This window comes from Maniola jurtina, chromosome 19, assembly GCF_905333055.1.
Source record: "Maniola jurtina chromosome 19, ilManJurt1.1, whole genome shotgun sequence".
Lineage (NCBI taxonomy): Eukaryota > Metazoa > Arthropoda > Insecta > Lepidoptera > Nymphalidae > Maniola > Maniola jurtina.
In genome coordinates, this window is record NC_060047.1 from 4,743,234 (window position 1) to 4,765,867 (window position 22,634).

At 35.1% G+C, this 22,634-nt stretch overlaps 1 protein-coding gene across 4 annotated transcripts in view; it reads left to right on the forward strand.

The window, feature by feature from the left end:
- Positions 1 to 22,634, forward strand: part of LOC123875177 (protein doublesex) — a 272,131-nt gene that overhangs the window by 66,844 nt on the left and 182,653 nt on the right. For 2 of the 4 annotated variants that reach the window (XM_045920866.1, XM_045920867.1), the window contains exons 2-4: positions 2,654 to 2,797; positions 12,215 to 12,296; positions 14,447 to 14,617. In XM_045920866.1, the coding sequence (XP_045776822.1) occupies positions 2,654 to 2,797; positions 12,215 to 12,296; positions 14,447 to 14,516 (296 nt within the window). In that variant the 3' untranslated portion in view covers positions 14,517 to 14,617. Of the gene's footprint in view, positions 1 to 2,653; positions 2,798 to 12,214; positions 12,315 to 14,306; positions 14,618 to 22,634 lie in introns of those variants that run through there. The other 2 variants (XM_045920869.1, XM_045920868.1) reach the window with 2 other exon arrangements.

Sequence of the window (22,634 nt, forward strand, 5' to 3'; positions counted from 1 at the left end):
CTATGAAATTGAGTCCCACCTGTGATGCTCATGCGCTGAAGATATGCAGTCCCGTACAATACGTACGGGATAATTAAAAATTTATAACACCCCCGACAATTGAAGATTACAGTAACTAGAAAAGAGCTGATAACTTTCAAACGGCTGAACCGATTTTCTTGGATTATAGCTTAGAACACTCTCGATCAAGCCACCTTTCAAACAAAAAAAAAAAACTAAATTAAAATCGGTTCATTACTTTAGGAGCTACGATGCCACATACAGACACACAGATACACGCGTCAAACTTATAACACCCCTCTTTTTGGGTAACGGGTTAAAAATGATTTTAGTAGCTCTATTACAGAGAAGGAAAATAACATATAAACAAAGGTTTGACGTTGTTATTTGTATGTAGGTACTTACCTCTTTTTATATGTGGAAAAAGTTTTCGATTAAAAAGTGTTCGAGTAAGCATCTGTAGCGAAATAACGCCACCGTTTGGTGGTCGTAAACTGCGACGGTTTGTTAGGGTTGTCACTATCCACTTTTAAATAGCAATAAAAACTTAAATTTCCGAACTAACTGGCTGATTTAATGTTGATTGATACTTAAATGAAAGTTAGCAATCTAAAGAGTTATTGGGTCGCAATTGAAGGCCGTCCTTTTCTCTATATTTGACAATTTTCAACGGAAGGTTAGTAAGAAAACTGGAAGACAGTGTTTTCCAAAAAGTCATTTGGAACTTAACTTAACTTTTGACTCATCCTTAAGCACCTACTATCTAGGTTGTAAAATGGTAAAAGGTATTCCTATCTACAAAAATATTCTTGAAAAATACTGTCAACCCTGGATTTGTTTGCAGTAGTAAAACGTACGGACACCAGGAAATTGGCGCAATGCGACTTTCGTTACACCCACTTCATAGTTTAAATATATTGTTATAGGTAACCCTTGAGGGTTATACCCTTAATAAACCTAAGGTAATAAAGTGAATGCTCAATCTACAAATTCAAGGGTCCATAATACTTGCTTTATCTAACTTGCTTTATACCTACCACTTTCCATACCTTTCTCGGTAACGTTCTAAGTATAACTGTTGGCTAAGGCCTGCCTTTTTGGCTTCTAGGGCCTTGAGGTCTTGGTGGTGTGTTGAGGTTAAAGGGGCCCCGCGCTGTGGGCGATGGGCTCGCCACCATGCACCAGGGTATTGTCAAATCTCACCCCTATTGGAGGGTAATGATCGCGTCATTAGCGAGTTGTGCTAGTGCTAGGTGATTGCAGTAGCTCGTGAGGTAGTGGACGTTGGTTTGGTGGTCTGTATTGTACGGATGTCATTGCCTCCATCATGGGAAGGAAGCTCACTTTCTTTGGACATTTACAGAGAAGAGTACAATTCTTATTCCCAAGGATTAGTGTTGGAAGGGAAAATTGCGGGCAAAAGGGCTCAAGGTCGCCAAAGACGCAAATGGTTGGACGATATAAGGGGACTGAACAGGGCTTAGGTACCCAAAGTTAAAAGAGGCGGCTTTAAATAGAGAAGCTTTTCGGATGATGATCGCCAAACTTCGTTTCGACGAAGGCACGCGATGATGATGATTGTAGGGATGCTATCCCTCAGGGTGAGATCTATAGAGCGCGCTCTGCCTTTGCTTAGACTTAAGACTGAGTTAAAACGAGACAGAGCTATATCTCTCACATAAATCTGTCTCGTTTTAACTCAATCTTAAGTCAGAGCAAAGTCAAAGTGCGCTTTATAGATTTCAGCCTCAGAGGTGTAGGCATGGACGGTAAGTAAATGCCCACATTCCGCGCGGGCATAAACAGCGTCATCTAGGAGGCTTTCAAGGAACACGCCCTGGAAAGTTCCTCATTACGTCATACATGAATACCGTACATCGCTTAAAAGACGTGCACAAAATAAATATTTACAGTTTAGACGCATAGGTCCAGACTGGAGTGTCGGGTGTACTTTATTTATGATTTGGCCAAAGAGAGCCGCTTTGTTAGTAAATAATAGAGTGACATTTATAAACAAAGAAACTGAAATGCTCAAATGGTTCGTAGAATAACTAATAACATTTATGTTTGAGAACTATAGACTTCCGTTTCGTGGTAGCACTTATTCTATTTATTTAAGAATACCTAAGTACATACTTACCTATTCAATTGCGGTTACGTCAGACTTTTTAGGGATCCATACCTCAAATGATAAAAAGGAACCTTTATAGGATCACTTTGTTGTCTGTCTGTTCGTCTCTCCGTCTGTCTGCCATGTCTGTCAAGAAAACTTATAGGGTACGTACCTACTTCCCGTTGACCTAGAAACATGATATTTGACAGGTAGGCAGGTCTTATAGCACAAGTAAAGGAAAAATTCGAAAACCGCGAATTTGTGGCTATGCCACCGAAAAAAAATTAAATGTATTCACGAAAAATTAATTTACTAAATCACATATAGATGGCGTAGTCCGTTATTAATTTGCAGTGTTCTACATAAAAGTGTTAGGTATGACCACTCTTAGGAGTTCTGTGGGTATAACATATCGACCGTACGATGGTACGGAACCCTTTGTTTTATATGTAAATATATTGGTTTACAACGGACTCGTTAAATAGATATTTAATAAAATAATTATGTGGTTTTTCCAACAGTTTTTCTCTCTCTTTGCAGCGGTGTCACTGGAGTCCCTAGTTGAAAATTGTCATAAGCTACTAGAAAAATTCCACTACTCCTGGGAGATGATGCCCCTCGTGCTAGTCATCCTTAACTACGCGGGCAGCGATCTCGAGGAGGCTTCGCGGAAAATTGACGAAGGTAAGCGCTGGCGCAGCTCAGCTTGTCTTGGTGCGTTTATTTATACGCAACGCAAACGACGAAAAACGCAGTACGTATAGCCATCTAACTTCCTTTCTATTGAAATGTAGTTCGATGGGTTGTTTGGTACGCACTGCGTAGTGATACTTAGGATCTAGGTATATAGACAGATTGCATTCGGACTTCAGTAGGTATGCAAACGAACTGCAAAATTACAGTTGGGATACAGTTTTACTTATTGCAGTTCCAAAATCTGATGTTTGACAAGTGGATAGTCAAATCAGTATCTTTTTATCAAACGTCAAAACACGCGCTCAGTATGCGAGCGTCCATGAAAATATATTGGCATGTGACGTCACAATTATTTGACGTGCTTTTTTAGTTTAATTGATAATATAAATTGGTTATTACACTTAAAACTAACAAAGGACGTGGCTGTTACGTATTTGAGAAGACCCTCTATTTACTTAGTAATCACTGAGAAATAATTTATTTTTGAGTTGCATCCCGACTGCAATTTTGCAGTCTGCTTTCAGTCTAAATGTAGTCAGTCTATATAAACACTAAGTAACGGTGCATTTAGCGTACGAGCATGCATGTATGTATGCGTTGCGTTCATACACACCAAGGAATCCCTACCATAGCAGTTAAGACTAGGTACCAGTTAGCACACCACATTTGTGTTGTTTCGATGTGTCGTATCTCCATCGGACGCCGACTATGCACCGCATCCGATTCGAATCCATGAAAATACGTTTCAAAGTAGACATAGGACTATTTGTATGGTAGCTTACGCACTAGCTCCGACTTCCGTATTCCGAGTTCTCGCCGTCATCCGTGAGAATATCTCGGATGTGCCTCAGATTCAAATCGGAAATATGACGTAGATATGTCAAAGATGTCCGCTTGTATTTGGATCAGAGATTCGGATTAGTGCGTAAGCAATATCCGATTAGTGCGTAAGCAATATCCGATCAATATTTTCACGGACTCTGATCAGATGAGTGCGTAAGCGCTCTATGGCAGCTTGGAGTGTGTTATGAATTATGACCGTAAGTAAGTCGTTAGCCACACTACTGGCGGCCAGCGAGCGTGGCGGTTAAATTGTTCCAACTCGAAATATAACACATCAAAATGACACCCACCCTAACACTGATGGGAATATGAGGCCACGGCTTCAAGACAGCAGGAGGCGCTGGCGGAGCGGGGCGATTATACAAATTAGATACAATTAAATATCATATTGAGATGCCGTCCTGGATGACAGCTGAGACGAATGACAAGGCGGTAGTTACCACGAATGCGTGCAAAGGTTAACTGAATGAGATCACCTCTCTATATTAAATCAAATCAAATCATTCATTGAAATTCAAAATTGAAATTAAAATATTCAAAAATTAATTACGTAAACTTAAAAGTAAAGGTGCGAGGGTTACAAACGCGTACTTCAATGCCCAACAACGCCATAATTATCTGAGTGGCCACAGTTGAACAGTTAATGTCTTATACCAATTGAATTGGGGTTAAAATCGTCTAACGCCAAACGGCATTGTGAATGCCGTTGCACGTTGATCGTGGCTACATCTACGTTTGATGGGAAACGCCGTTGAACATCGCATTATTGGCCGTTAATGTGGCCGGGACATAGTATGTACCTACTTACGTTTGTTTTTGATCGCACCGCTTCCGCCGCCGCTCCCTACACCGCTGTCGTCGAGGCCGCCGCCTAATTCAACCGCACTCATCATTTTATATCGTAGAAATGCAGATGATAATATCATCAGTATTTCCGATAATGAAAAATAGGTGACGATGACGTGATGATGTTACGTTTTGATCAAATAAAACTCGTCACTAGAGTAAGCGTTTACATTCAATCTGTATGGGAAAGTGAAGGATTGGAAAACACATTAAAAAAATATGTTTGTAATCAGTAATGTTTAAAACGTATTTTTTAAATTTTATGTTTAAAATAATGCCAATTATGGCAAAGTGTGAAATGCTTTTGGCGGAATATTATTAGTGTTCAGTTGTTGTTTTTTAAAACTTTCCTTTGCCATTATGAATTCTAGTGACAAGGTTTGTTTGATCAAAAACGCACTCTGGGGTGATTTTTTCGCTCTGGTACTTTTTTGCTATATATACGTATATTATACTGGCCTTTTTTGCTATATATACGTATATTATATGCTATGCGATATCTGCCAATAGTACGCGACAGCTCCAGATGCCAGTCGGGGTATGACGCAATCCCGCACCGGGTTAGCGCGATTGCCATCTCGACCTGTCGTGTAATATACTTACCTACTTACTTGATTTTTATAAGTCGCAAAAAGCACTGAGATGGCATAAATAAAATAGAAAGTTTGTATTTTTGAATTCAATAAAGAATATTAGCCATATTGACTCATATGGTCTATAGGTAAATATACATATAGGTATATAATTATACATAATGATTAATATTACCCAAATATGCGAAAAGCTTGTGCTAGGAGAGGCTACGACAGTAATTAATATATTTTGTCGTACACACTCATTATGCAACGGATTGGGTTTGAATTGCCGACTGTTCGGAATCCAGTCCGCTCCTTAACTATTGAGTTAAGTACCGTTGAGTAATTAATGAGAGTAACATCACAACATTTTATTACTACATTCCAAGACCCTATTTTCTTCCATTAATTGCCACTTTTTTTGGAACTTTGAACAATTACTTATTGGATTCCTTCAGTTGGTCAGACGATCTTGTCTCTCCCGACGGTCCTCCGTGTTGCCATCAGCTTCTCTTGACTGTTATTCCCACGCCCGGAGGGGTCTTTCCGTCACTCGCTCCATACAAACGTAGTTCCAATTTCATTTGAATACTAAGCAACCAAAGTCCATGAAATTTTGCAGGCATATTCTAGAAACTAATATCTATGCCTGTGGTTTTCCAGATTTCTGTTAAAATGTTCTGTTTCAAAGTTACGCGGTCTTAAAAATTCACATACAAATCTTTGAGCTCCTGTAATTATGAAACTACATATTTTTAGAAAAATCTAAAACACCACAGGCACAGATATTAGTTTCTAGAATATGTCTGCAAAATTGCATGGACTTTGGTGGCTTAATATTCAAATGAAATTGGAAATACGATTGTATGGAGTAAGTGACGGAGAGAGCCCTGTTAACACCAACCATAAAATCTGTTCCTAAAGAGAACGATACTTGATTTTCGCAATGATTGCATCAAAGTTACAATGTATGCGGTTGGTTTCGAGTTACCGTAGAGGTTTCTATTTACAACACTACCGTTAAGGCGCATCAAAAATTACCGTTGAACTTTTTGAGATATATTTAAAAATACAACCTAACTTTATTACCTACATAAATTAGACCCAGCCATGGAAGTTTATACTTTACTATTATAATAAATATTTTTTTTAATGTACCTATTTGAATAAATATAAAGATTTTTGGAATATATTTTTATTCAAGTAAAAAATTAATAAAACTTTAGCGTACAACTTTTTAAATAAATAAACTGACATAAAGAAATAATGAAACAAAGTACTTAGAAATACTTAGAATAAAATACAGTAAAGTAAAATGTTTAATATATTTCATTTTAACACACTTAATTGAAAATAATGTTGTTATTATAATACAAGTGTAAATTAAAAATTTATAACACCCCCGACAAGTGAAGGTTACAGTAACTAGAAAAGAGCTGATAACTTTCAAACGGCTGAACCGATTTTCTTGAATTATAGCTAAAAACACTCTCGATCAAGACACCTTTCAAAACGTTTCAAACAAAAAAAAAACTAAATTAAAATCGCTTCATTAGTTTCGGTGCTACCATGCCACAGACAGATATACACGTTAAACTTATAACACCCCTCTTTTTGGGTCGGAGGTTAAAAATACTCCCAAATCAGAATAGGCTCATTAATTTATCACTGCTTGTCATCTCATCTCAGTGCTTTTTGCCGACGGCGATTATTTAATGTTCTTAGTTTTTATTTTTACCGTTTGGTGGTTTTATTATAATTGCTGAAACTACAATTTTTTATCTGTTATATATTACATTTAATTATAAATTAATTATAAAAGATACCTTTATTTTACACTTTTATGTCGAAAATCAAACAAAAAACGCATCGAATATTTTGATGCGAAAGATTTGTGGAAATACTTGAGCCGAGAGCTTAATAGAGTTCATGTTAAGTAGTAGGTATATATTAAGTTGGAATATGTTATCGTCGCTTCAAAAACATACTTCTCTTGTGGATAAACCCTTTGAAATTTTTACCATAAATTATTAAAATTACCAGGCTCACCTGGTCAAGGTCAATTTCAGTCAAGGGCTAACTCGTATCTAAATTTAAAAATAAAAAAAATTGTTATAGGTACTTTTAGTATTATTATTATTAGTATGTGACTCATGAGGAGTTACCGCAACTTAAAATCGCTCGGAAACCTTATGGCGTTAAGACTTCATTAACCTCTTTGCTGTCTAGGCATTAGACGGGAATAGTAGTATAAACCTGTTGTACCTGTAACCGTAGTTTCTAACTCTACTAGTCGCTTAAAATAGTTTTTTTTTTTTTTTTCTTTATTTATTTAAGGGCTTTGATACATTAAAGTACATGTCAGCCCTATTATAATCTAATTGAATACAACAATACAACAAAATTCTTAATCTAATAAAATAAGTCTTTCTCACTATCCATAATTTGAATAAAATAGTTTAACTAACGAGAGTTTAACACCGGAAGTCATAGTCATAAGATCAAGACGATTCAGGCGTCCTGTATCATATAAAGGTTTTTTTAAATCTTTATTTACAGGCTTTTACATTTCATATAAAAGTTGAATATGACACAAATGTCGTTTGAATTATTTTCTAGTTGGGAAATAGTAATAAATAATTAATAAAATATAAATTAAACTTAAATTTAAATTGAAACTGAAAAAAATATTAAATTAAATTAAAAACTAAAATAAATTAAAATGGATTGAAAATAAAAGTTGTTTGTTTGAAGTTATTTTTACATTTGGATTTATTTTAACATTGTTAAAAAAAATTTAAACTAGACGTTAGATATAACCCAAGGGGTTGTAAAGCAGGGCACATGCTTGGGGTATTGTGATATATATTGTATACTAGCTGTGCCCGCGACTTCGTTCGCGTGGAATAGTGACTTTTCGGGCAGCATGTACGTTAAAAATGTTCGCCGTGATTCGGCGTAAATGAAATTGACATAACTTTTTTATTTATGAACCGATTGACATGAAATAAACACTAAATGTCAAGTGAAGCTTACTACAATATATTAGTGAAAACCGTATCTAAATCGAATAAGCTGTTTCTGATATTAGCGTGCACAAACACACAGACAAACAGACAAACAGACAAAAAAAAAATTAATTACAATTTCGGGTTCGGCATCGATATAATAACAACCCCTGCTACTTTTTTTTTATATATTTCCATTGTACAGACACCACTTTTCTACAATTTTATTATATGTAGGTATAGATTGTTGAGGCTTGTAGAAACGTAGGGTAATAATAGCAGACGATCAGTCAGCCAGTAAATTAAAATAAAACACCAACAAGACACCAAACATGTTTAGCAATTGGTCGCTTTAAAAAAAAAAGATTCCGACGAATTGAGAACCTCCTCCTTTTTTTGAAGTCGGTTAAAAAAGCTTTTGTCTTTGAATCATTTCGACCTAAAAGTGACTTATTGCTATGCGATTTCCGAATTTTTGGCTGATTGATGAATATTTTTTTATGTACCTACCTAGATATTTCCAGTAACAAATTTTTCACCGCGGAACCACTGAGTCATTCGTCAATCAGCCAAGAAAGCGTTATCCTAATATTCAAAGGTTTAAAAAATCTTTTGCTGTTGAACTTTATTTAACAAGAGTTTAGATGTAATTTTGAATTGTTTATTTCAATTTAATTTCTATTTTTGCAAATTAAATAATTTGTATATATATTTGCTTAAAAGATAATAGGTATCTATTCAATAATGTACCAGAAACAGAAAAAAATCCGAGCTCTAGCCTCTAATCACATATTACCGAATTTTATGATGCGGTGGGCGCATCTACCGAGTAGACCAAGAAACAAAAGCGTTGTGATAGTATTTTGTCATGTGTATTAAGAAAAGATTAAGTATTAGTTTTATTTAGGTAGAGTTACCTTTATCACGTCCCCTTTTAAGTATAAAATAATCTAAGTAGTACGTTAACCATTTTTTTAAAAGTCCTTTGGGAGAATAGAGACTCATCAAAAGACTTCCTGGATTAGGTACATATTCTCTAGACGCGGAGGTTTACTTTGGCATTAATTACTTACTTATAGCATTAATTCAACACTGTAAGTTAAACCCTTGATAAGGGTATCAGTACCATATTATATACCGGTCTTCCGACACTAAGACTATTACGCTAGCCATTAAAAGTACGCGTTAGTTTTAATTGACTTTGTGACCTTTAAGATTTTTCCAGTACCATTAATGAAATTGATCCAACACGCAATTTCGCATCGATTAATTGGAAAAAACAATTTTAAGTATTAATGCATATTCCATAAAAAAATCAAACATGCCCGTATTTTTCGAAAGTAAGGTCTTTAAATTTTATAGCTTTAGAAGGAGCTTTAATAGGAGGTCAAAAACTACCCACCTTTTAATAAATACTCTTTACAGAGAGTGCACTTACAAACATACCTAACAAAGTTTCAATAATGAGTGTATTTTGTTTTTTTTTTTAAATAGATTAGTTTTCGTTATCGTAAAATGTTTGCATATCTTTACTTTGTTCTTAATCCCCTTTAGCTAGAGATATTATTATTAGAGATATGAAATATTATTTTCATTTATATCATTGCGAAAGGTAAATTGTACCCACTTGTTAGATAGAGTCTATACTCTACTCTGCCTATGCAGAAAAATGAGTTTTCCGCATTATTTGCCCCAAGGGAACGAGTTAACCACGAATATTGGCTAAGTAGGTAGGTATATAGAAGCTGATATTTCTGCGAAATATTTTAATGAAAGATTCTATTGATAATCTTTCTTACGATTTAAACATTGAGATACAGAATCAAGTAGCATTTAAAATATTAATTTGCATTTACGAAATTGATATAATTAAGAAGGTACCTAAAGTGCCTAAGGGTAAATTTTTTCAACACCGACTGTGACAATAATATTTTGAATACTTAGCTAATTTTTCTAAGAAACTATTTATGGAAATCTTTAACGTAGACAGTCTAAAATACCTACTATTAGCCTCGTTTTCATTTTTAGTTACGAGATTGAATACGTTTTTTAAAACAAAAGAAGTTAAGTACATTTATCTGTCTGGTAGTTATAAATTATTTATCAGTGCATTTATCCAACACCTCTGTAGGAGTTAAGTACTTAATAATTAAAACATTTTTTATAAGATGAGTAGAGACCTCCTACAACCTGAACTATTACGCTCTTTTCAGACAAAGTGCGTGACGGCAGCGTGAGCATTGCGTTTCTTACAAATTTTAATATTCACACATTCACACTACGGAGCGAGTAAAGGAGAAGACGAGCTTCATACAACTCCTTGTATTAAACTACACACTATCCTGTGCCCCGTACAAACGAAGTTTGATTCTTATCTTAAATTATAATATTAATTGATCAAACTCAATACAATTCTGAAGATCTCGATGGAAGTTATACGGGTCCAAAGATTTGTAAATCTTTGAGTCCGTGTAACTTTGAAACTGCATACTTATTAGTAGGAAAAATCTAGCAAACCATAGATAGATATAAGTTTCTAGAGCGTGCCTACATCTTTAAAAAATACCTGACTTACTCCCTAACTGACTCATCAACGGTCAGCCTAAACCCTTGGGACTAGAAAGCTGAAATTTTGTACAGAGGTTTCTATTATGTTATGGCCAAGGAACAAGGCCAGATTATTCGAAATTCTCGCGGGAGCGAAGCTGCGGGCTGTCGCTAGTATTAAAATAAGAATTTAATTTTGTTTATCTGGAGTGCGCTTCGGATATAGACCGTACTTCTCTTAAGTGTGACGTTCTGCTTTGACGCTGCCGTCTCGCACGTTGCGTATGTTGAAGGCTTTATAGTAAACATATTACCTTCCCATATTTTTTGCTAGGCCAGTTATCGCGCCATTGACGAATCAGCAAGTCAGTCACGGCATAATATCTTTGTATTGTATGTATATTGTATAAGCTTTTAATAAATGCAATTAATATTTTCCATTGTTTAGTTTGCAGCAAAAGACTTTTTAAACTTGAAACGTGTTTTATATAAAAACTGCATTGATACACTTTTATACTTTGTTGGAAGATTTTTCTTCAGTTTATTCATAATATTACACACCAAGTGAAGCAATCACTTTAAACGTCATTTTCTTTTAAAACATTGCTATAGAAGTACTCAAGGGCAGATTGATAAACCGATTTTAAAACAGAAGAATGATCATAATATTATGAATGTGAGTTATAAGTACAGTTTATCCGTTTCACTTTCACTTCCGGAGGGTGACAGTTAACGTAAAAATCATGAAATTTAACGTCGTTGTCATCCTACATTGGTATACCTATAGTAACTTAACTATTATATTATTATTACTGTCTTATAATATGATGCCCTTAAGCATCCCTTTTGATGTGATCATGCATAATATCATGTTTTTGTATTAAAGTCGGTTTATTTTAGTAACGCGACTACGGCGAGGTAAAGGGAAGGTTCTATTAAACTGATTTGGTATTAAAATGTTCCTCAAAATAAAGGTTATGTAACTTCGATATACTGAACGAAATTATAACTTGACATTTTATTACTGCCACTTGATTGGCTTTAATTTTGTATTAGATTTTATTTAAATAATTTAAAAACTTAATTTTTTTCATTAGTTTCGGTTTTCTAATAACATTGGTCCGTTTAGAATGAAATTTATTCATTCGTCCATTTTTATGATCCGTAGTAGGCTTAAATTTATTATATTAAATACTTAGTAACTACAGAAAATGTTGTTACTAATTCAACAAATCAAATTCAGAGTATAACTTATTAGTTATTACCTAATAAATACCTCTGTGACATTGTAGAAAAGATAACGCTGAGTTATTCGAAAGAAATTCGAAAATTTAATTGGAGATTAAACTGATTCAATTATGGGATTTCATAGGGTTCTTGTGATTTTAGTTTAAGTTCCATTAAAATTTTGAATTTCTTTAGAACAACTTAGCGAAGATATACGTACCTATTCGAAAAATATGTTAATATTACAGTCCTGTATACTTCGTCGTAGTCTTTCAATATTCGCGAATATTGTTCTAATTATACGTTTTACTGCGCCCGCACTGCGAATTTTTAGCTGCCCTATTTGCATTTGCCCACAGGAAAGATGATCATCAACGAGTACGCGAGGAAGCACAATCTGAACATCTTTGACGGTCATGAACTGCGCAACTCGACTCGCCAGTACGGACTTTAAATACAGTAATATTAGTTGTTCTAAAACACAAATAGACACGGTCACATAGAACACAATGCATGGACATAATATACACAACATTAGTAATAAAATAAAAATAAAATAAAATTAGTTGTTCTAAAACACACAGTCACACACACACACACATTTTTCTTAAAACCTAGTTACAAAATGCATGAACATAATATACACACAACATGTACATAATATACGCTATCAAAACCCACAATACGTAGGTACCTGGTTGTCAAAATAATAAAACAATTTTTTTGCGAATTTTTAGACACACACTTGCCTTTTATAAGGCTTAACAAAGTAAAAAAATCGAATTTAAGTTTTTCTAATATACAAATAATTTTGCGTATATTGTTTTGATTTAGGAATTAAATTCCTTTTCTAAGTTTAATTTAAAATATTTATACACTATGACGGTCATGAACTGCGCTACTTACTACTACTCGCCAGTATGGACTTTAAATACAGTAATATTGGTTGTTCTAAAACACAAATAGTTACATACGGTCACATAAAACATAAGGCATGAACATAAATAATTATAACACAAAGTAGGTACTTTATAATAATAATATATGTATACGCTATCAAAAGAATACAAGTGTAAATTAAAAATTTATAACACCCCCAACAAATGAAGGTTACAGTAACTAGAAAAGAGCTGATAACTTTCAAACGGCTGAACCGATTTTCTTGGATTGTAGCTAAGAACACTCGATCAAGCTACCTTTCAAACAAAAAAAAAACTATATTAAAATCGGTTCATTAGTTTAGGAGCTACGATGCCACAAACAGATACACAGATACACACGTCAAACTTGTAACACCCTTTTTGGGTCGGGGGTTAATAAAACAATACTTAGTTACCGAAAACAATAAATCACATAATCACCACCCTACAAAACATAACAAAATAATAAAAAACATGAACTAGGATACTCTTAATTTAGTTGGTGTTACATATACCGATTTTAGTTTTACTAAATTAAACAATTTTAGACAAAATATGATGATTTAGAAATTCACTTCTATTTCTAAGTTTAATTTAAAATCACACACAAAATCACACATCTTTCATATCTGCGCAACTCTACTTGCCATACAGACTTTGAATATAGTAATATTAGTTGTTCTAAAACACAAATAGTTACACCCGGCCACATAACTCTATCTAGATATAAATTAAGTATTTATCGCCTTTTCTCAAAGATTAGACATTTTTCTTAAAAAAAAAAAAATGGTACCTAACTAACATAAAATTATGTTAATACTTAAATAGACAAAATCCCTTCGGAAACTTTGATTTTCCGAGATGCAAGCTATCGTTGAAATCGGTTAAGCGGATGGGCCGGGAAAAAGTAACAGACAGACAGACAGGGAAACAAACTTTTATATTTATAATATCAGTAGGTATTAATTTACGAACAGTGAAGACCCGGTACCACGGTAGTACCAATAAGTTTAACCATTAAATACTAAAAAAGGTGTAGAGTCACTTTCTACAACCGGTTTTCACACGATTTTTAAAGTCTTCACAGCTAGTTATGGCTGCATCTAAGTAAATTATTATTTACCACACACACCTTATATTTAAATAAATATAATAATAATAAGTGTTTTTTAATCAAACAGTTACTTATTGGTATATTTACATTAAACATAAAAATACATACATACAACAGCATACACACAAAGCATAAAAATTAAAATATCCTACCCAAAAAAAATATTTATTTTATTGTTATCCAGGTAATAGTCAAGCTTCTTTTAAAAAAAACATAGATTATGTAATAGGTCTGATACAGTATCGCTTACAAATCTTACATTGTTCATTCACTCCTTAGTAAACACTTTACATTGTTATACAATGCACTCAAAACAACATTGCTTACACATTGATAAAAGAAATGGTAAAGTCAGCCAATTCAGTAACATACATACATGTACATATTCACTAACCAGTAGTGATTTCCACTTTGCAGTGACCGGACGAAGTTGGAGAAATTCGAAATATAAAAAAAATCAAGTGACGTTCCCACAACACCCATAAAATCCGCAATAGTGTTGTGCTAGTGTGTGTTATCGATGTTTTTTTTATTTAGTGTTATTTTCTTTTTTGTAGGAAAATGCTGAGCGAAATAAATAATATAAGTGGTGTACTATCTTCGTCGATCAAGTTGTTTTGCGAATGATACTATGTTTTACAAGTGCAATGTTTTGTGTGGACGCGTGCTGTGCGATGCTCTGTGCGAATGCCGCCGGACCATCGTGTTTACTCGCGGAGAATGTTTTGGTAAGCATATTATCTTTAAAAAAAATTTTAACCCTTTATTATAGTTATATCTTCGTTATTTACGGAACATTTATTATTATATTATTGTTATGTCCTATTTGAAGGTTCAGTTAACATTTAGGTTTTGCAAAGGTTTATATTTTTAGAGGTGAAAACGTACAGCATTTTTGCATACAATTTGTGATTTGCCGCCAGAGTAGACCTACCATATCTCGCCGAATTTCTTTACATATCCTTAAAATATAAATGTAAAATAATAATAAAAGCAATGGTTACCTAGATGCTAAAGGTCATTATGACTTTCTATTAAGTATGATTATCGTCAAGCGTAAGCCTATATTGCAATAATATAAAAAATACCACACTACCACTTCATACTCGTCAAATCCTTAAATTTCAAAGCACCTGACTGTTCCCTTATATTTTCCCTCCAAGTTAGAACTAAGGTAGTATAATTTTTATAATACGTTATTAGGGACTGTAAAAATGTTGGAAAGAATCTCCATAATTGCGCTGTAAAAGAGGCCAATAATTTGTAGGCAAATTGTAGGTATAATATAAGTAGATTCGCAGAAATGTTATAAAACCGCTATTAGTTAGGTAGGTACTTATATGGGGCTGTTTTTATATTACTCTGTGTTTTTACTGCAAGATAATACTTATATGACAACCCGAGAGTTGAATTAAAAAAATTCTTAATGCAGTCGTCCGAAGAGTGAATGATGTTTATGTATTTAATTAAAAATAATGAAATACTTTATAATTAACGATTGATGTTGCATTGCGTTGTAACAAGATAAGTTAGTTTTATTTGCAAAATTATTTTTTATTTCCACTGCGACTATTCGTCGAGCGAAGTCAAGGAATAGAAAATAATGATAGCCCTACTATAACGTTTAAGCACGATGTCGATGTAGATAATTATTAAACTGCCTTGCAAGATCAATAGAACGCGTCGGCTCATATCTTAGCATCAGTTATAATAATATCATAGATAAACGCTTACTTGTTATCGATACAAAAATACACCTCCCTAGATTTCATTTTATAGAACCTGCAAAAATTAAACAACTACTAAATCTACATGTTATGCTGCCGTATTATATCATGCCGTACCTAGGTACTACGAAAAATAGTTTCCTATTTTGGAACCCTTTGCATCGCTCTGAATTCAAAATAACGCCCTTGAGAAACAAAATATCACTTTGATCTCTTGTGACACAAATGATTATTGAGTGATAGCCAAGAAAAGTGTTAATTTTCAAAAACAAATGTTTCTAAAAAAAAACGCTTTAAACAAACAACAAACCAAAAGAGTATGGTTTTTATTGCTTTTTATTAGTTTTCATTTTATCAAATTTAAATAACCTAGTTGGTCCTAACGAGTTTTAAGATATAATTAGCTGAAGCCCGCGACTTCATCCGCGTGGATTTAGGTTTTAAAAATCCTGCGGTAAATCTTTGATAAAAAGTAGCCTATGACACTCTCCAGTCCCTAGGTTTTCAACCATAGGTACCTATGCAAAATAATCACGTCGATCCTCTGCTCCGTTGCGCCGTGACAGCCCAATAAACCAACAAACAGAATTTCCAAACACTTTTCCATTTATATTATGGGTAGTGAATATAGGACGGCAGTATGGTGGTCCTTCCCATAAAATGTTTCATCCTTCATAGGAATAGACTTTGCACTTATACGAATAACATTCACCACTGGTATTTTTACAACCGCAAAACTGATTACCCGTATCGTATCCCCTATGCGCTAGAAACGTTTGCTGAACCATTAAAAACATTACTTTGTTGACAGAGATGTAATATTATGGTTTTCTACCGCGGAGGTCTCGATATTGAAGGAGTGGTATAGCACTATTATACGAGTAGCACCTTTCACGGTGGCCCTTTTTTAAAACCGTAATACATATTTTCCTTTACCACCAATGTGCAGCCCCTAGATTGTGTAAGAAAATCGTATTCGTTATCGTAATCGACAGCAAATTCTGCCGTTTGATTGGTTGATTCGTTGTTTAGGTTTTTTACAGCCAATCAAGGGGCAGAATTTGCTAACGATTACGATAACCATGAATACGTTTTTCTTACACAATTGGGGGGCTGATTGATTGACGGACTATATTTCTTAACTTGGATATTTCCACTCTGGACCTTTTGATGATAACGTGTGTGAAAACCCTTTATCATCGACGAAGTGTGTTGGAGCACACAAATTATTTCACTACCCATACTTAGTATTAAAAAAAGTCGGCGGCACGACTTTCCCGGTAGGATGGACACCACGGCCGCAGCCGCCAACCAGAGCAGAAATTTAGAAACTATAAAATTCCAAACCCATACAGAGAATCGAATCCGGGGCTTTCATCTTAGACTGCATCATCAGTTACCACCAGGGAAGATTGCAGTCAAGGGTTAACTTGTATCTGAATTTAAAAAAAAATCACCGCTCGCCTCTGTCACCTCATAGGATCACCTGTGTCTAGACGTCTCCGTCGGCCGTCTGACATGTATGAACTATAAAGTATGGTTGAGCTGTGGTAACTAACACTAATTACGCTTTGGTAGCTCAAACTAACATAATATCTAGAGAAACAAGATAAAGTTCAATACTTAAATCCGACTGCTTCTCTTAATAAACGCTGAAATATACCTAGTAAAAAATATGTTTTTGTCGCTTGGTATATTTTAATATTGAATTATATTTATATATTTACTAGCGACCCGCCCCGGCTTCGCACGGGTGGACACTACCACGAAAAATCCTATCTATTTTCCGGGATAAAATATAGCCTATACGGATTTGGAAGAATCCCTCTAAGTAATGGTAAAAGAAATTTTGAAATCGGTCCAGTAGTTTTTGAGCCTATTCAATACAAACATACAAAAATACAAAAGTTTCCTCTTTATAATATTAGTATAGATGAATTCTGTACTTTCTCCTCCTTCATTTGACATCCCACTAGATACAATAGCAAAAAAAAATTGGAGACCCCCACTTTTTTGAATGTAACATCCATCAGGTCGATGTTTTTCGTATAAAATGTAGCCTGTGTCACCCGGACTATAACAACGAATCGACTGACACCTCATTCTCAAAATCGGCCTCGTAATTTAGGCGCTAAGGTGGAACACAGAATCTGATACAAACATACATCCATACAGAGCCTGCCAAGATCATAAAGTTGCCTTCAAACTACAGAAATATAAAATAATATATAAATATAGCTCACCCTACTTTTAAATGTCACTGTTCACACTTAGATGTAATATTATTACATCTAAAAGTGTGAACAGTGAGTGACATTTAAAAGTAGGTTGAGCGATATTCATATATTTTATTATATTCCGTAGTTTGAAATCAACTTAACACTTCCTTTTGCCTTCGCCGTAGTCGGGTAAAAATAAAATTACCTAACTTATTTGATATTTCATATTAGGTCCTTTGCTTTATCCATTGCGACGCTATTGAAGGACTAACCACCAAAAACAAACTGGCATTTGTAATATTAGTAGAGTTGGGTCAGAAGAACATAATTATTTATTACTCAGGCAAGTACATACCTTCAGTTTATCCGAGACTAAGAGTAGGTTAACTATTGTTCAGTGACCCGTACGTAATGTTAAACTCGTGCGAACTCTGACCTTCACCGCGGCTCTGAAATAACTGAAACCCTTGTATTACAATGTGTAGACGCTATCACTGTTCACGACACTTCGGAAACTTGTAACACAACGTCGAGGCTTCACCTACATTCATCATCATCATCGCGTGTCTTCTTCGAATCGAAGTTTGGCGGTCATCATCCGAAAAGCTTCTCTATTTAAAGCCTCTTTCAACTTCGGGTAACTTAGCCCTGTCTACCCCCTTTTATCGTCCATTTGCGTCTTTGGCGACCTTAACCCTTTTGCCTGCAATTCTCCCTTCCAACACTAGTCTTGGGAATGAGAATTGTCCTTCTCTCTGTAAATGTCCAAAGAAAGCGAGCTTCCTTCGCATGGTGGACAAGAAATCTCTCTCTTTGTGGACCAATTTCTTGGCTTTCAGTGTAAAGCTGTTTCAGGTTATCTGTCGAAATGTGGATTTACAGGAAAATGCTCACCACACTGGCAGGCGTCAAATATTACCTACATTTGAACTTGGTAGACTATGAAACTACTTAGGTACTAGGATTTCACGTCATCGCTAGCCTATGTTGATTCAGGATTAAAACCAAGAGTTTTCTCACTCTAGTTCACTCAGTTGACGACTTTCTGGCGCAGTAATGACTGCTGGAGTTTTATAATAATCATCATCATCATTATCAATCCATCGCCGGCCCACTACTGAGAACGGGTCTCTTCTCAGAATGAGACGGGTTCAGACCATGATCTGCCACGCTGGCCCAGTGCGCCCACGCACCTTTGAGAACATTGGCGCAGTAGTAAGCACTGTGATATTATTAGCGGGAAGTTCCGGGTTCGAGTCCCGGCAGGGATTTAGAATTTTATAATTTCTAAATTTCTGGTATAGTCTGGTGGGAGTCTTTGGCCGTGGCTAGTTACCGTCCTAATGGTAAAGCCGTGCCGCCAAGCGACTTAGCGTTCCGGTACCAAAAGAGTATGGGTTTAATGAAAACTGCCATACCCTTCCAGGTTAGCCTACTTCCTGCTTATGCATCATCATTTTCCACCAGGTGAGATTGCAATCTAGTGCTAACTTGTCTGAATTAAAAAAAAAACCCGGCCAAGTGCGAGTCAGACTCGCGCACCGAGGGTTCCATACTCGGATATTTTTTCCGACATATAAAATCATCGGAATAGTTAGTTACCTATGCCCGACTTGTTTTCGATCCATTCAAGATCTATATTCATGGGTCAGTTCATGTTATGTGTTTTAAATTCACATACAAATTAACAAAATCTATTTAAACATTTTCCTTAATTGCTGTTGAACCACTGTTAATAGCATGACCTCGCGACCCTTAGCCTCCGATGCGCCTCGTCTAAACACTCATTACATTTTATCGCCTTTAGTAGTTACACGTGGAAAACAGTCAGATTAGATAAAGCCAGAATTATGTGTACATTATACATAATAAGGTGAAATGCATACAACAACACATAGGCATGGTGCATTTTAGCGTTTTTTAACATATTACTGTGCAACTTTTTGTTGTTATGGCTGCAATAGAAATATACATTCTGTGAAAATTTCAGCTCTACTTATGACGGTTCACAAGATACAACCCGCTGACAGACAGACGGACAGACGGACGGACAGACAGACAGTGGAGGCTTAGTAATAGGGTCCCGTTGGCACCCTTCGGTTACGGAACCCTAAAAATCGCACGATATTCACAGCAAACAAATTGAAAAAACTAAAACAATAAAACGTCGAAATAATGAAAACGTTCAATAATGGCCACATTTCGCGCAAAACACGCCACATCGCTTTCCTATGCGAATACTGCTGTGGACTTTACGCTTACAGTGTTGCAACAGATCCATCCTCCCTTTCGTTTCACTTATATCGAAGGGAGATAGCTGAAATTTTACGACTGCATTCGTGAATAGCTTGAAGGGCTTTAAATGCTTTTCATTGCTTATTTTGCCCTGTGACTAATTTTATACCAACAGCCAAGCAACATAGGTGTTCCGAGAATCTATATAAGTTGAAATTTTATAACTTTTATACGAGCATTTTATGCTAATGAATAATATCCTTTAATATAGCATTACAGGATGATGACCCTATAAAATTTTATTTATAAATAGAATATGAATATTAAGATGTAATGAAATGTAATGTAATTGCGTGAGTTACTACATTTGTGTTTGCTACTCGTATTTTTTAGGGTTCCGTACCCGAGGGGTGCCAACGGGGCTCTAAGATACCAAGCAGCCGCTGTCCGTCGGTATGTCCGTCCGTCTGTAAGCGGGCTATATCCCATGAACAGTAATAGGTAGACAGCTGTTGTCACATGCAAAATAAACAAAATTTAAAATTTCATATACCTATGCATAGTGTTACTTGTACGATGGTACAAAACCCTTCGTGTTTTTTCACCGTATAGGCATACCAGTGTTATATAGGTAGGTGTAGGTTCTCAGTGAGTCCAAGCGCGAACAAATTCCACTTCCAAAGAGGGTTAAAGAGAGGACGAATGTTTCATATAAACATTCGTCGAAAAGCCCGTCATTTTTAGGGTTCCGTACCTCAAAAGGAAAAACGGAACCATTTTAGGATCACTTTGTTGTCTGTCTGTCTATCAAGGAACCTGTAGGGTCCCGTTGTCCCAGAATCATGAAATTTGGCAGGTAGGTAGGTTTTATAGCACAAATACAGGAATAAATCTAAAAACCGCGAATTTGTGGTTACATCATATAAAAAAAAATTAAAATGTGTTTCAATTTTCAAAGTAAGATAACTATACCAAGTGGGGTATCATAATATATTATGAAAGTACTTTATCTCTAGATTCTAAAACAGATTTTTATTTAGTTTTATGCATAATAGTTTTTGATTTATCGTGCAAAATGTTGGAAAAAATACCCGAGTATGGAATCCTCAGTGCGCGAGTCTGACTCGCACTTGGCCGGTTTTTCCAGTTATATATCTATGAAAATAGGTAGATGGACTGTTCGTTAAAAATGAAGACAATATACATTTTTTACGATGTTTAGGAATTTCACCTGTAAACAGGGTTAAATAAGGGACGAAATTTTGTATAAAAGCACGTCATTTTTCCACTATGTATTTGTGTTTCTGAGCAGAATAAAGGAACCAGTGCATTTTTTTATTTGTACACATTTCAATTATAAAACCTCGTCTGAATAAATTCATACATTTCGCTATAAATCAAATAAGTAGGTTTTGGTTACTCGATTTCCGCGGTTCTATTGCCAATATAAAAGAATATTCATTTCTATTTATTAGGGCGACAATGAAACACTTATTAATTAAAATAAAAATAATGAACGCCATAAAAACAAAGTCTGAGTGTAGTTGCATGACGTATTAAGTGTAGCCATTAAATGTGCGATGCGACCGCGTCAGGGATCGCTTATTTTTGGCGAGTTTTGCGTATAATTTGCCATTAAAAGGTATCAAATTCCTTTCATAAATTCAGTAAATCTGAGCAAATGTGTGAAGAATATACTTGTGGTATTGTATTACAAGCTTCTGCGATAAATATACAAAAGAAATGTATTTTCTTTACTTACTACCTACTACTACTATTTGTACTAAGTATTTGTCGCATGACACAGTACGCTATCGGCGTTCCGCCATCACCTCGGAGTATATTGTAATCACTATTTTCGTAGCGTCAGTTCCACGTCCAGTTATACGGGTCTTGAATTAAAACGATGCGCACCGACGCACTCACGTTATTATAAATTTGTGACTGATTTCTAAACGAATCGCAAGGAGTGTGTACTGTATGGTGTGTGACTTTAATTTTAGTACAAAATACACTAAAAATGTTTGCATCTACCATCACCTGTGCTATTTTCGTGGCCCCAGTTTCACGTTCTGATATGGTTCTTGAATTAAAACGGTGCGCACCGACGCACTCATGTTATCATTAATTTGTGATTGATTTCAGAACGAACTGTGCCGAGTGATACTAGTAAGTAACAGTCTATTGATGTGGTGCTTTATTTTAGTCGAAAATCCATTAACTGTTGTTAATGAAAGTCTTTGTTACTGGCACATACATTTTGAGACTTTATAGCTCAATGGTTAAAGAGGCGGAATGAATACAGGTTCTAATCCAACCCGTTACAATATTATACATTATTATTTGTAGTCGTATAGGTATTCCATCTTCACTCAAAAGGAATATTATAGTATGTATCATATGATATAGTCCTGTTGGCACACTACGGATATTGAAACCTAAAAACTAGCCGAACCGCTTCGCTCGAGAGGAGTTTTTGAAAATTGGTTAGGGGGTGGAATTTCCAGAAATCCTAGAACACGTATTTCTTCGCTTTTGCTCGAAAGCCTAAATAACTATTTTCA